This window comes from Trichoderma ghanense (assembly GCF_004382785.1).
Source record: "Trichoderma ghanense strain CCMA-1212 chromosome Unknown scaffold_3, whole genome shotgun sequence".
Taxonomy (NCBI): domain Eukaryota; kingdom Fungi; phylum Ascomycota; class Sordariomycetes; order Hypocreales; family Hypocreaceae; genus Trichoderma; species Trichoderma ghanense.
Genome location: NW_027395666.1, coordinates 1,783,864 through 1,796,899, shown reverse-complemented (window position 1 = coordinate 1,796,899; position 13,036 = coordinate 1,783,864). Strand labels below are relative to the sequence as shown.

Genomic DNA, 13,036 nt, shown 5'->3' with positions numbered 1-13,036 from the left:
CGACGTCGAGAGTGTATTTTGGCTCCCTAAAACATATGCCTACCAATCATCTTAGTGCAGCTACCTTACGCACTCTACTCCTACAGCTTCCCAACCGTGCTGCGCTCAACAATCATATCCGCAATCCTGGAAATCGAGGCGCCGCCCATGATATCAAAAGCAGTAAGCAGGGCACCAAAGTCCCGCAAAATCCAGTTGCGCAAATCAACAGACATCAGAGAGTCCACGCCATAGTGCGACAGCGACTTGTTCAGCTCGACGTCGCCAGTCGCAATGGACATGGCACGCGCGAGCCTGCCAGCCAGGGCGTCCAGCACGACCTGCGTGCGTTCTCCAGAGTCCGAAGCCTGTCGGAAACGAACTCCCACAGCGGCCTCTGCATTGGCGTTTACGCCTGCTGAGACGCCTGAGGCGGCCGTCACGGAAAAGGAGGCGAAGAAGGGCCTGTCCATCAGCTGCGGCGGGTTGCGGCCTCGGGCCAGACAATCGATCGGGGTCTTGAGGCCGAACAAGACTTGGCCCCTCGCCTCCGACACAATGGGGGGCTGAGGAGCGCCTGGGTCGCAGAAGACCGAAAGCAGGGCCAGCAACTCGACGTCGTCCACTTGCTTCATGTCGTCAAACGACTCGCGCTGCTTCTGATACTCGCCTGTCTCGGAGACAATACCAATGTTGCGCATCCAGCCAATGTCGAGAGACAGGGCTGCCTGGCCCCGAGCAAGACGCTGTCGCGCAAGGGCGTCCTGGAATGAGCAGCCTGTCGAGTAGTTTGCACTGGCCAGCTGCCCTACGACACCAGCAAGTGAGGACAGCATGATGAAAAAGTCAAGGTCCGCTGGCAGGAGCCGGTGTAGGTTCCACGACGTTTGCCTCTTGGATCGCATTGTGAGTTCCCACTGGGCAAACGTCATGCTATCCTGGAAGACGGCACCCTGCAGCACCATGGCTGCGTTGATACAGCCTTTGATGGGCGGCATGGTGCGAGCACACACGTCCAGAAGATCAGCAAGCTCTTTTTCCGAAGATACATCGCACTTGGGGGCCACAACGTTGACGCCGCGAGCTGTCAGTTCTTCCACTGTTTGTCTAGCAGCCTTGGAAGAAGCTCCAGATCGGGATGGCAGAATCAGGTTCTTGGCTCCGCGGTCAGCCATCCACCTGGCAATGCCTCGGCCGAGACCACCGGAGCCTCCAGCAATCATATATGACGCGTTTTCGTCGAACCTCCAGCTTCTTTGCTCCTGGATGAGTTTCTGTTGGGAAAGAGTCAGTATGTGCGCCTCGTCATGAAGAGGGCTGTCTAATCCTATCAGACTACTCACCGGTACCACATCGCCAGCTTGTGGCATGATAATTACACGATCCAATGCTCCGCCTCCCTGAAGCTCTTGGAAAGCCTTTTCGGCCTCTGAGGCGTTGAAAGTGCGTAATGGCTGAGCATGTCCAATGCGGCCTTGTTCGAGGAGCTCCATCGTCTTCTTCAACAGCCTACCAGTCGTCTTGGGATTCAGGTTGACAATGTCAATAATGGAGAAGCTGATATTTCGGTCAAAGACGCCGATGGGAATACTAGCATTAGTAACGGCGTTGGGGCGCTTCATCTCCAGGAAGCGACCGCCGGAAGCCAGGCATTCATATGAAGCCTGGATAATGTCATCTTCAGCAAGCAGATTGAAAAGAGCATCCACTCCCTCTCCGCCAGTCAGCTCCATAACGCGCTGGGCAAAGGTAATGGTGCTGCTATCGACGATGTGGTCCTCCGCCAGACCCATCTGCTTCAGCGCGTCTCGCTCCAGTGGAGTCGAGTAGGTAACAATGACTTGGGCACCTTGCATCTGAGCGATGCGAACGGCAAACTGGCCCACGGCACTCACAGCAGCCGCATGAATCAGAACCTTGTCTCCGTCGACAAGGCGAGCAACGTCAACCAGGGCATGATAAGCTGTCATCGCGGGGATGAGAGCAGACGTGGCTTCTTCGAAAGACATTGACTCTGGAATCTTGCAGACAGCCTTCACGTCTCCTCGAGGATATTGCCGCATGCATCCTGAAACTACCATGCAGACTCGGTCTCCGGGGTTGATCGACTCGCAAGCTGTTCCAACGCGGGTAACAATACCAGCACAGTCAACTCCCAATCGGATGCCCCTGTGAACCTCTTGCCGGCGTCCCAAAGCGGTCTGCACGTCTCTTTGATCAACGCCCCATGCCCTGGCGTCAATTTCAACCTCGCTGGGCGCCAGCTTACTTTCATACTGCCTGTCTCGGACAAACTGCAGCTTATTCGTTCCTTCTTGAGAGCCGACAGAGAGCTGGAGGGCTGGCCCATCATACCAAGTCTTCTCTTGAAGCCGGTGGGACAGGAGAGAATTGAGAGTCTCATTGCCAGATACATCTTCGATGGCCCTTCCAGTCATCAAGAGGCCATCCTTGACGAGATATTCCACCTCGTCAGAAGCCGAGGGTCCAAAGCTGGCATTGAACACGGATTCAATCAACTGCGCAATCTTGAGGGATTCCAGCTTGCCTTCCATAGCAAGCGTAATGATTCGATTGCTGGACTGCTCAACCCGAATCGAGCGGAAAAATCCCTGGGCGGCACCATAGTCGGCATATTCTTCGCTCTCTGTGCTGCAACCCGTAACCCAAAGAAGCTTGGATGCCTTGCCCACCAGATATTGGAGGCTCTTGAAGCTCTGTTCCGAAAGATTGGACAACAAAGGTTGGCTGTTGACTTCAGCTATGCAAACAACAGTGTCGTCCTCGGTCAAATTCTCGAGAGACTGTGATAGCTCGTCCAAGGAGAAGGCACAGACACTTGAAGCCCTGCTCCCTTGAGGATCCAGTTGTTGCTGTACCAGCTCGGCCATCCGAGTCTGTAGGTATGACTTCTGCTCATCAACGACAATGACGAGCTTGCTGGGCTGGATCACAGGAGCCAGCCGGGGCTCTTCAACGGCTGTGGTGAGGATGATGCTGACAATATGGCATGCCTCGCTCTTGTAATCGCGGAAAATCACGTCGTTGCCCGAGAATCCATTGTTCCGCAAGCACTTATCCCACAACTTCTCGGGGATGGCCGCAGAATGAGGCCTCCAGTCCTCCTTGGCAACCCACCATCCTGGCACCAGGCCTGCCATAAAGTTGGTGGCGATATCTTCGGGATCAATGACCTCGAGCAAGATGAGGCGACCACCAGGCCGCAATGCCCTGCGGACTTGCTTCAGACTGCTCTCCAGGTAAGGGACGGCATGGAGCACACTGGCGGCAACACAAATGTCATAAGAGCCAGGCTCGAATCCTTGTTCATCAATAGGCCTATCAACGTTGAAAGTCTTAAAGGTCAGGCGACCCTGAGACGCAAGATCGGGCCATCGCTCACGAGCACGCTCAAAGAACATCGGGGAGATGTCTGTATACGTGTATTCAGAGAAGCTAGAGCCTCCCAATCGTTCCTCGCGCTGCTGCAGGAGAGACAGGACGTGGCCCGTCATGCCACCAGTTCCGGCGCCCACCTCGAGGATTCGTTGAGCAGGGCGCTCGTGAGCTACCAGGTCCAAGAAGGCACGGAGCCGGCCATCCTGGCAAAGCTTCTGGAAGAGTTCGGCATAGAAGAGTTCTGCCTGGTCTGATCCGAACACCACCTGCAGAGGGTCTACCTCTCCTGATAGCATCTCGAGAAGCCTCCGCGCGCAAGTAGTGTACAGCTTCCAAGCCGGGCGAGTCTTCTCGACCTCAACAAGCCGGGATTCTAAGTCCTCGTCGCTGATGGTTTCTCCGAGTCGTCTGTTTTCGGGGCTCATGTTGCCGATATGGTGCTCCATCCAATCGACGTGGCGAGTCAAAGCCTCCGGGACCTTTGTTCGGTCCAGTTTCTGAAGTACTCGGATTGAGTAGAGCTCCAGCGCTAAGCACATGTCTTGATGAATCTGTAAAATCGCGGTTTCGTCATTCTCAAACGAATCAGCCTTGCAGATGCGACCCAACTGCTCCGGTTGGAGCATGCTTAGCTGTGGCTTCCACTCGACACTGTAGAGCAACTTCTTGTCCGTCGCCTTTGCGTTGTTGGAGATGGACGCCGTGGTAGCCTGCTCGATCGTGCAAAGTACAGTGCCATCGTCAGCTAGGGCAATAACTGTGCCTTGCTCACCATAACCCTGGGTTCCGTCGAGGTGAGCGGCCGAAGTAGATGTCGCCATCCACCGAACATTGCCAGTCCCGGGGCTCTGCCACTTGGAGCTGGAGGCAAACCAAGCGTCCTTCAAACGAGCGGGAACATTGGCGGTCGGCTGCTGACCGGCGCTCACTCGCAACACGTGAAAAGCCTGATCAAGAACGCTGGGATGAACTAGGCTCTTGGTCTTGTACCTATCCTTGGAGACATCCACACGAGCCACGGCGGTGGCAGTCGAGTCCCAGCGCACGTCTCGCAGAAGTTGGAACCACTCTCCGTATTGAAGGCCAACTTCAGCCGCGTCACGATAGAGGGTAGCAGAATCAATTGGCAAGGCACACGACTGTACAGCTTGGTCGTACTGGTCACGGGCTTTAGCGTGGCTAATATGCCTTCGTTCTTTGCCATATAGGCTTGTCGGGTCCTCGTAGTCGACTTTGAGGCTGGCGTGGAAGCATTTCTTCCAGCCCTCAGGCGTATAAGAGAAGATATCCACCTCAAAAAACGCAGGGCCATTCTCGTCGTCTGCCGGTCGAGTCTTCAAGGGCCGAAGATGAACTTGGGTCTCGGTTCTATCCTCCCACTTCTCATGGATGATGATGGGATTGAGAAACTCTGCCTCCTTAACAAGGAAGCCGGCTACCTCCCGGTTGTCGGGGATCATCTGCTGGACAGCCTCAATGGCCATAACCAACATACCAGCTGCAGGATACAAGAGCGTATCGGTGACCTTGTGGTGGCCAGCCCATGGAATGGATTCAACGGCCAGCAGATTCCTCCAGCGAGGAAGGAGAGGGTTCCAATCGGATACTCGAGCTCCGAGCACGTCGCCCTTGACATTGCCACGGAAGCGGAAGTCCCGGCTAATTCGAGATTCGACCCAATACTTGTGGGACCGATCAAAGGGATACTCGGGAGTATCGACGAGGAAGGCAGGCTTCTTCGAGACGCTGCCAGACTGAGCGATGGGCGTCTGGTTGACAGCGGCTATAGACACGTTGTGCCCCAAGCAGAACAGCTGTCCCACAAGCTCCAATGTCGTCTTGATTGGAGGATGAGATCGCTGCAGTGCAGCACTATATCGGATGGTGCGCTTCTTGTTGCTAACCTGGCGGATCGTATCCTGAGCCACTCTTCGCAGGGCAGGGTGAGAGCCGATCTCGACGAGATCAGTGATGTTGCTCAGCCCAACCTTGACTTTGGATGGCTCCTGGGTCAGCAGCTGCACGGCATCGGCAAAGCGGACGGGGGAAACCATGTTGTTGACCCAGTATTGACCCTTCGCCAGAGCAGCCGGCCGCACCACCTTGCCGGAGACAGATGATACCATGGGAATACCGCTAGCAACCTTGGGATCCTGCCGCGAAGCGCCCTCAAGCGATCCCATTAACGCCAAATATTCGTCGGCAATAGCTTCCATTGCCTGCGAGTGGTATGCAACTCCAGTCTTCAGCTTTTGAGCGAATATGCCATCATTGTCAGCTTGCGCTTTGATAGCATCAATAGCCGCCTCGGGACCGGACAATGTGCAGTTGAGAGGGCTGTTGATACAGGCCACGCAGACAGAGCTGGCCTCAGCACCAATCTTGGAGAGGTACTCCGAGACGTTGGCTTCCGCCAAGTTAATGGACATCATGGCTCCAGGGGATGCCTCATTAGCGGCTCTCAACTTTCCTGCAAGGTGGCCCCTGAAGTACGAGACTTTGCAGGCAGATTGCAATGACAGTGCACCGATGGCATAGCTAAGACACAAAAAGAGGATATGTCAGCAGACTTTCAACGACGGCAGACGACATATAACGTACGCAGCGGCAATTTCTCCTGACGAGTGTCCGACAACAGCCTTGGGAGCGATACCGAAACTGGCCAGCAGTTCCAGCAGGGCGATTTGGACCGCCGTCGACAGCGGTTGGCTGTATTCTGGCAAGTTGATGTTCTTGCTCGAGCGCAGCTCATCTGTAAATTAGGGAAATTGGACGTCAGCACTGTCTGAGGGGTCAAAGCATGGGGACGGTTCTCATACCGAAAATCGACCATGTGCATCCAAGGCTCTGGTAGATGCTGTCGATCTGCCGGAGCGTGTCGGCAAAGACTGGATACTTGACCAAGTCCCATCCCATGTCTGTGTATTGGGCTCCCTGTCCGGTAAACACAAAGGCCAGCGTGGCATCTGGAGAGCTCCTCATGGGCTTCACAGGATCAAAATCTGCGATGCCATCTTGAGCCTCGGAACGGCCGTCTTCTGTGACAATGGCGAAGCTTCTCCAGAGCATGTGTGACCGGCGAGCCGCCAGCGTGTAGGCAAGGCGATCTAGCTTGGTACGGCTGCCCGCTATCTTCTCCTTGTAGAAGAGCTCCTGATCGCGCAGGGCGCGTTTGGCTGCCTGCTCATCCGCGGCACTCCACACAAGCAGCCTGGGGAGACCATCAATTGTGGAAGGCGGCGAAGATATAGCAGCGGCTACCGCGGGACGTGCAATCTTTTTGAGTTCAGCAATGGATTGGTCGGAGAAGTCGTCAGAAACTGGGGATGGCGGCAATTCCGCCCAGCCATTGGCCGCATCCTCGTCACCAGCAGTCCCAACTGTGCAGTGATTGCCAGGCAGGTTTCTGTCTTTCAGGTAAGAAAGCGCATCGTCAACCACAACATGCGTATTAGAGCCGCCGAAGCCGAAGGAGTTGAGCGAGGCCCGACGAATGCCTTTGCTAGGCCAGGGGATGCTTGCATTAGGGATCTTAGAAGAAGAGGTTACAAGTCAGTTGGAGCTACTCCACGCTTGGTGAGAAATGATGGGAAAGCAGAATTGGGCGTACCGCAATATTCCAGAACTCAGCGTCTATGGTAGGGTTAATCGTCTCAAAGAGCGCATTTGGCGGGATGATGCCTCTCTCAAGACTCACTGGAGATTGCAGGTCAGTATATCAGACAACCAGGAACGTCAGACAAGGAGTCGGTTTGAAGACTTACAGATGACCTTCAGCAAGCCGGCAAGGCCGCTGGCACCTTCGAGATGGCCAATGTTTGATTTGACGGAGCCACTGTGACAATCACAAGCCGTGTCAGCGACATGATGCAGTGCCTTAACTGAAGAAGAGGCTGTACGAAGAAGAAAAAGAGACAAGAACTGGAACGGAGAGAAGGTGAGGCAATCACGGGACTCACATGTACAGCGGCTCCTTCTCGGATCGGAACTTGCGAAACACTCGGCCGATGGCTCTTGCCTCGATTGGATCTCCGACAGGGGTTCCGGTTCCTGCATTCCGGCGGTCACGAGACCTTTTGTCAGCAAATCTCTGGCTCTTCATCTTTCTTGTCTTTCTTTTCTTCTTTCTTTTCCATATCTCGACTTCATCCCCTCGTCCAGCAAATGGTGAACTCACCGTGGGCCTCGACATATCGCGTCTCGGCAAGGGACAGATTCGCCTGCTGATAGACGTGCTGAATCAGATCCTGCTGGGCCTGCTGGCTGGGCTGTGTGATGACGGGAGTGTGTCCATCCTGATTCGAGCCTGAAGCCCGAATCACAGCACGAATCATGTCTCCATCTCGCACGGCGGCAGAGACAGGCTTCAGCACAACAGCAATGATGCCCTCGCCTCTGGCATAGCCGTTGGCCCGCTGGTCAAAGCTGTAGGACCGGCTATCGGGCGATAGGAAGTTCTGATAGGACAACAGATGGAAAATGGTAGGGTCCAAGAGCAGGTTCGCACCAGTGACGAGCGCCTGTCGTGCATGAGGTTACATCAGCCTTTCTGCCGTTCATCAAACCACTACGACGGGTCTGTATCATGTCGTCGTTTCTCCTTGAGGATTCTCCGATTCACCTAGTTCGGGCAATGGGGACTGACAAGGGGCTGACAGGGACAGGGGATAGGGGCTTATTCATCCACTTACACATGATGCATCGCCACTGCGCAACGTCTTACATGCCATGTCAACAGCAACCAATCCGCTGGAACAGGCTGTGTTGACATGGACGCTGGGTCCACGCAGATCGAAGAACCAACTGATGCGGTTGGGTACCATGCATGGCACCGTGCCACCGGTAACGGTGGTGCGCTCTACGTTATCGGGGTCCATCGCCATTAACCGCGCGTAGTCTTCCAACATGGACGCATGGAAGACGGCCGTCTTGGAGCCTCTCAAGGCATCTGTTGTGAATCCGGCTACAAATTGTCAGTTAGTCCACGGAAAAGGAAGAGAAGAGAAGAGGAGTATTGTATCCACGATTCCCATTGGCGTCACATGCTTACCTTTTTCAAAGGCTCGGTATGAAGTCTCCAGGGTCATGCGCTGCATCGGGTCCATCGCCGCAGCCTCCTTCGCTGTTACCGAGAAGAAAGGAGCGTCAAAGCAAGCGACGTCGTCTGTGATGAAATGGGCTCCCCGAGCATACGGCTAAAGTCACAAGCATCAAGTTATTATTACGCCCCATTACGCTCTCCCCGTAGAGCCAAGCGGCGAGACAGAAGCAACCGTACCTTGTTCGCATTGGTGTCCAGGAAAGACGTGGCGTTCATGCGGTCCTCGGGACAGCTGGTCATGAGGTTTCGACGGCTATCCAGAGCTTCCCAGAAGCTCATGTCGTCATTCAAATCTTGGGGGAGGCGGAAAGAGAATCCGACAACAGCAATGTCATCGTTTGCCTGGGCGGGCATATCAACTACAGTTGCGGGCTGAGACATGATGACGTTGGCAATATTGAGCACGAAGTATGGGACGGGACAGGCAGAAGAAGCTTTTTTTTCAACAAAAGAAGAGGATGAAGCCGCAGGCAAGAACGATGAGGGTGGCGATGGTGGTGATGGTGCTGTTGTGGTGACGGTCAAGTCCTTGTTGTCTTTACGAGAGTGATGAGGGAGCCGACCAGAATCTGATTGAGGATTGGAAAAGCCTTTATCTACTCTTCACCATCCTGCTGTCTACAAGAGCGTCCCAATTTTATAAAACACTCCAAGGAGGCTAAGTCGGCGCTTCCCAAATTCCAAAAGGTTCCAAAGCAGACCAGATACCGTAAGAGCTGCTCCATCTGATCAAGCGAGGGCCTGGAATAGATCACCCCTATCGACACAGCCGGCGTAAAAGCAGCTTCCTGGACAACGCTTACTTGTTACTTGTACGAGTACAAGTTACGATAATCTTCCTCCTTGGCATCGCGCCTGCTGTGTCCGGGGCTGAGGAAGGACGAAGTCCGGATGGATCTCTCGGTTACAGCCAGGGAGTCTGGAGGGCTAGCAAAGCGTACTAGGTGGACGGCCAGTTACCTAGTAGGCCATCATTATCCGGTTCACCGGGGTCGCTTCCTTTGATTACTTGGGCTGGAGGCTATATATGTTTCTTTCTGGTGTTGGGTTTAAGGTTTGGCGTGCTGTTGTGTTGGTTGACGGCCTGCAGTGGCATGTCAAACCTCGATGCTCCTCTTTCTAGAATGACAGGCCCAACAACATTCATGCAGAATCGATGCATTGAGTTGGGGACGCACAGACGGGCTGTTGGTTCGAGCTGTCACTGATCCTTCCTGTCGGTACAGATGCGCCCAACGGCACGGTCCAGGGAACTGGGCAGCCCCGATTACTGTCGAAGGACCCCGGCACTGGTCGTATCTGCAGTTGCAAATTACTCGTACTGGTAGTATTGCTACCCAGTATCTGTAAGGGGTACAGACTTTTGGGTGGGCTTAGCACAGCAGGTTGGCCCATTCCGTCCCGCATACTGGTGTCGAAGATGGACCTCACCAAACAAGGGGGGCAGACGGGCCATTGACACGACTAGGGAGCTCTACCTGGCAGTCGAGCGTAACAAATAAAAAGCCTGCCCCAGTTAGCTGGTCACAACTCATGATTTCTCGGTCTACGGAATCCACTCCGAATATCCTTTCCAAGATGGCGCGATGCAAGTGCAGACTGAAACGCGGCCTATCATATGAGGTTATATCATCGCAAAACCAAATACCTGGGCCGGTCTAATCCGAACAAAGAGCAGCGGGTTGTCTGTGCTTAGGATGATGTATCATTGCCGTCATTAAACAAACAGCCCATTGACTTTTCCGTGTATCCATCCGTACGTACATCCTCTCCGTGATCATCGCCTCTTTCGAGACGGTGACGTCCTCGGAGGTGGATTTTTGTTGGATATACCGCCCTTTCCGCTTCCTTCTTCTGACCTACATACTTGTGAGTCTAACTTCTCTCCCCCATGACCCTCGTTGTGGCTCTATCTACGTAAGGTGGGTGAGGTATGTGCTCCATATCCTTTAGCGAAATCGGCCCATTCGCTGGACCCCGGGAAGCTGCTTTCTTTTTTTTTTTTTTTTTTTTTTTTTTGTTCGTCTTCCCGGATGCCCGTCGCTTCGGAATCCAGATACCGAACCTGCATTTGGCAAAGATTCAGAATTACGAAGGGGTCCGGACCACAAATAGTGACGACGGCTCTGGCATCGGTGCTCCATCTTTGGGGAAAGGGGCTTGCGATATTTGCCGGCGGCCCTCCTCCCCCCTCCCTCTTCTGTCTCGCCAACTTGTGAACCGTGCTTCAAATGAGTTACAGTTGAGGCACCGACGACGTTAGATCCCGTGGCTTGGTGATCGTACTACAAGCCTGAGATCGTAGAACATGACTAAGTCTCCTGTTCAGGTATTTCGTAATACTCGTACATCATCTCCAGTGGAGGAAGAGTTGTGCGTTGTTGATGTTCGTTTACAACAAGCCTGCGAGAAGTCGTGCGTCATTGCTTGCGAAGCACTGGTACGAGTCTGCTCGAACACTTCAAGTCGTCACTTGTGATTCTGCAACTAGCATGTATTTCGCCGGTCAATGAGGCGCAGATTCCAGCATCAGATTGTGCCAGGTTCGTCGACCCGGGACTTTTGCCGTCAGGAATCAGCATCAGACTGATTGACCCAGCCCATTGAACCGGGACAGAGCAGATGTTACGTGTGCTATTGCATGGGCTAGTACCTTGAGCACAGAGTAAGGCCACGGCCTTAATTTCGATCTTGCTCTCTCTCCCTCTCCCTGTCCCTCTCCCTCTCTCTCTTTTCCGCCAAGTAAGAAGTAGCGGTAGTTGAGTGCCGAGGAGGTGGAAGGGCGAGGCAAGGTGTTAGCGAGGCAAGGACCAGGCTTGATTCGGCCGGCGGATGTAGACGAGATGATACCAGGGACTAGTTGCGTGAGGGAGGAGAGAACTACGGTGAACAGGGCTTTTTAGGCAGAGTCGAGAAGCCCAGGGATTCGGCGAGATGGCCGTATGTATGTTATATGGTCTATACTCTTTCTGACCTTTAACGCGGACTAATGCCTATACTACTGCTCGTACAGGAAAGACAAACGCGATATATGATACCTTGTACGTGAGAAGAGCCATCTTCCGTTTAGCCAGATTCCCGAAATAGCAAATGCCCTCTTGTCCTTCCCCACACGCTTCATTTCAGGGGACGGGATGTTGCACCGTGACCAGTACTACTGCTGCTGCGGCTGTTGCTACTGCTTTTCGTGTTTCTTCTACTTCTTCTACTCGTACGTACACATGTACTGTCTGCGGATCACCCCACAAGCATCGAAAACATCGTACCATACATATCGTATCTCAAGCCCTATCCCGACTGCGCTCGCTCAATCGTCCGCTCAAGGACCCGGACCGTCCCCGCCAGCCCCTCGTCCGACCTCGCCCCCGGCACCTCATGCCCCAGCTGGTGGACAAACCTCTCCCGCCGCGAGCCGTCGCACAGTTGAAACAGCAGCTGGTGCAGCTCCTCCGGATCCTCCAGGCCGCCGCCGATCAGGACGCCGGCCAGGGGCGACAGCGACACCAAGTGGGCAAACGGCTCGTTGGAGCCAATGACATGGGCCGTGGGGACGCGGATCGCGGTTCCGGCGACGGCAGGGGTCAGGCATCGAAGCGCCGGCGGATCCTCGAGGAGGATCCCGGCCGGGTCCAGAGGCGGCGCCGCGCTCATCAGGATGCCGCACTCGAGGCCCGCAAAGGGCTGGCGGGCGTCGTGCGCGAGCAGCATCGCCGCGACGATGCCGCCTTCTGAGAAGCCCATGAGCCCCTGGAAGGGCCCGTTGGCCGTGATGAAGTCGATGAGGCCTAGCAGGAGCTGCCGCGTATGCGCTGGGGTGACTGGCCGGTCGAACCAGCCGAAGAATTCGTCGGCTACGGCCTCGGCCCCTGAAGAGTTTGGATGGGTTAGGCCTGTCTCTTCTTTGTCGTTCTTTTGATCGTAGGATACCAAGTCGGGACTGTTGTGTTTTCCAGGGTAAGTAGGTTGTAGACGAGCAGAGCTCACCTTCGCTTGGTTCCGTCTCGACAACACCATCGATGAAGACAAACTCATGGTCACTGAGCTGTTCTCGGAGTCTGGCTGGTAGTCAAAGGAACAGAGTGTCAAGCTGTTAGTACCTTCACAGCTATAGAATTAGGCTAGTTGTGGGAGACCGGAAATCAGCTGATGATGCAACGCCAAAGGGAAACTCACCTGTCTGCAGCTCGAAGATCTAGTCGACAAGGGCCATGGTCAGCGACTCTTCCGCGGCAGACGACTGTCTCAACGTTACCTGGGCAGAGGTCCCGCGGCCATGGAGACACAGAAACCGCATCTTGCTAAGCTTAAGCTGCTGAATGCCTAATTCGTCAATTGGCAGTTACATGCAGGTCGGAATCGGGAACTCAATCGCAGAATGTCACACTCTTTTTAATAGGGGACACCATTTGTGTGAGAATCACTCAACCTGAGTATAACATGCATGCGCATCCACGCTCCCAACCTCGTACCGTACCTGGTACGCTACGGAATACATGCCGCATTTTTGGAGAATGCTGATTACTCTGAAGGGGAATTCGTCTCACCTGTGCCTTTTTC

At 54.4% G+C, this 13,036-nt stretch overlaps 2 protein-coding genes across 2 annotated transcripts; both read right to left on the bottom strand.

The window, feature by feature from the left end:
* Positions 1-80: 80 nt before the first annotated feature.
* On the bottom strand, positions 81-8,860 carry CCMA1212_003921 (Compactin diketide synthase mokB; the record flags this gene model as incomplete). The annotated part of the gene is made up of 11 exons (XM_073701250.1): positions 81-1,253; positions 1,323-5,916; positions 5,980-6,130; positions 6,198-6,909; positions 6,989-7,074; positions 7,143-7,213; positions 7,338-7,428; positions 7,556-7,898; positions 8,070-8,341; positions 8,429-8,573; positions 8,657-8,860. The coding sequence occupies 11 exons, from the start codon at positions 8,858-8,860 to the stop codon at positions 81-83; spliced, it is 7,842 nt and encodes a 2,613-aa protein (XP_073560762.1).
* A 2,907-nt stretch (positions 8,861-11,767) lies between these two features.
* On the bottom strand, positions 11,768-12,773 carry CCMA1212_003920 (uncharacterized protein; the record flags this gene model as incomplete). Its single annotated transcript, XM_073701249.1, has 4 exons — positions 11,768-12,345; positions 12,464-12,538; positions 12,653-12,671; positions 12,732-12,773. 4 exons carry the CDS (start codon positions 12,771-12,773, stop codon positions 11,768-11,770), a joined length of 714 nt encoding a protein of 237 aa, XP_073560761.1.
* Between the last annotated feature and the right edge of the window lie 263 nt (positions 12,774-13,036).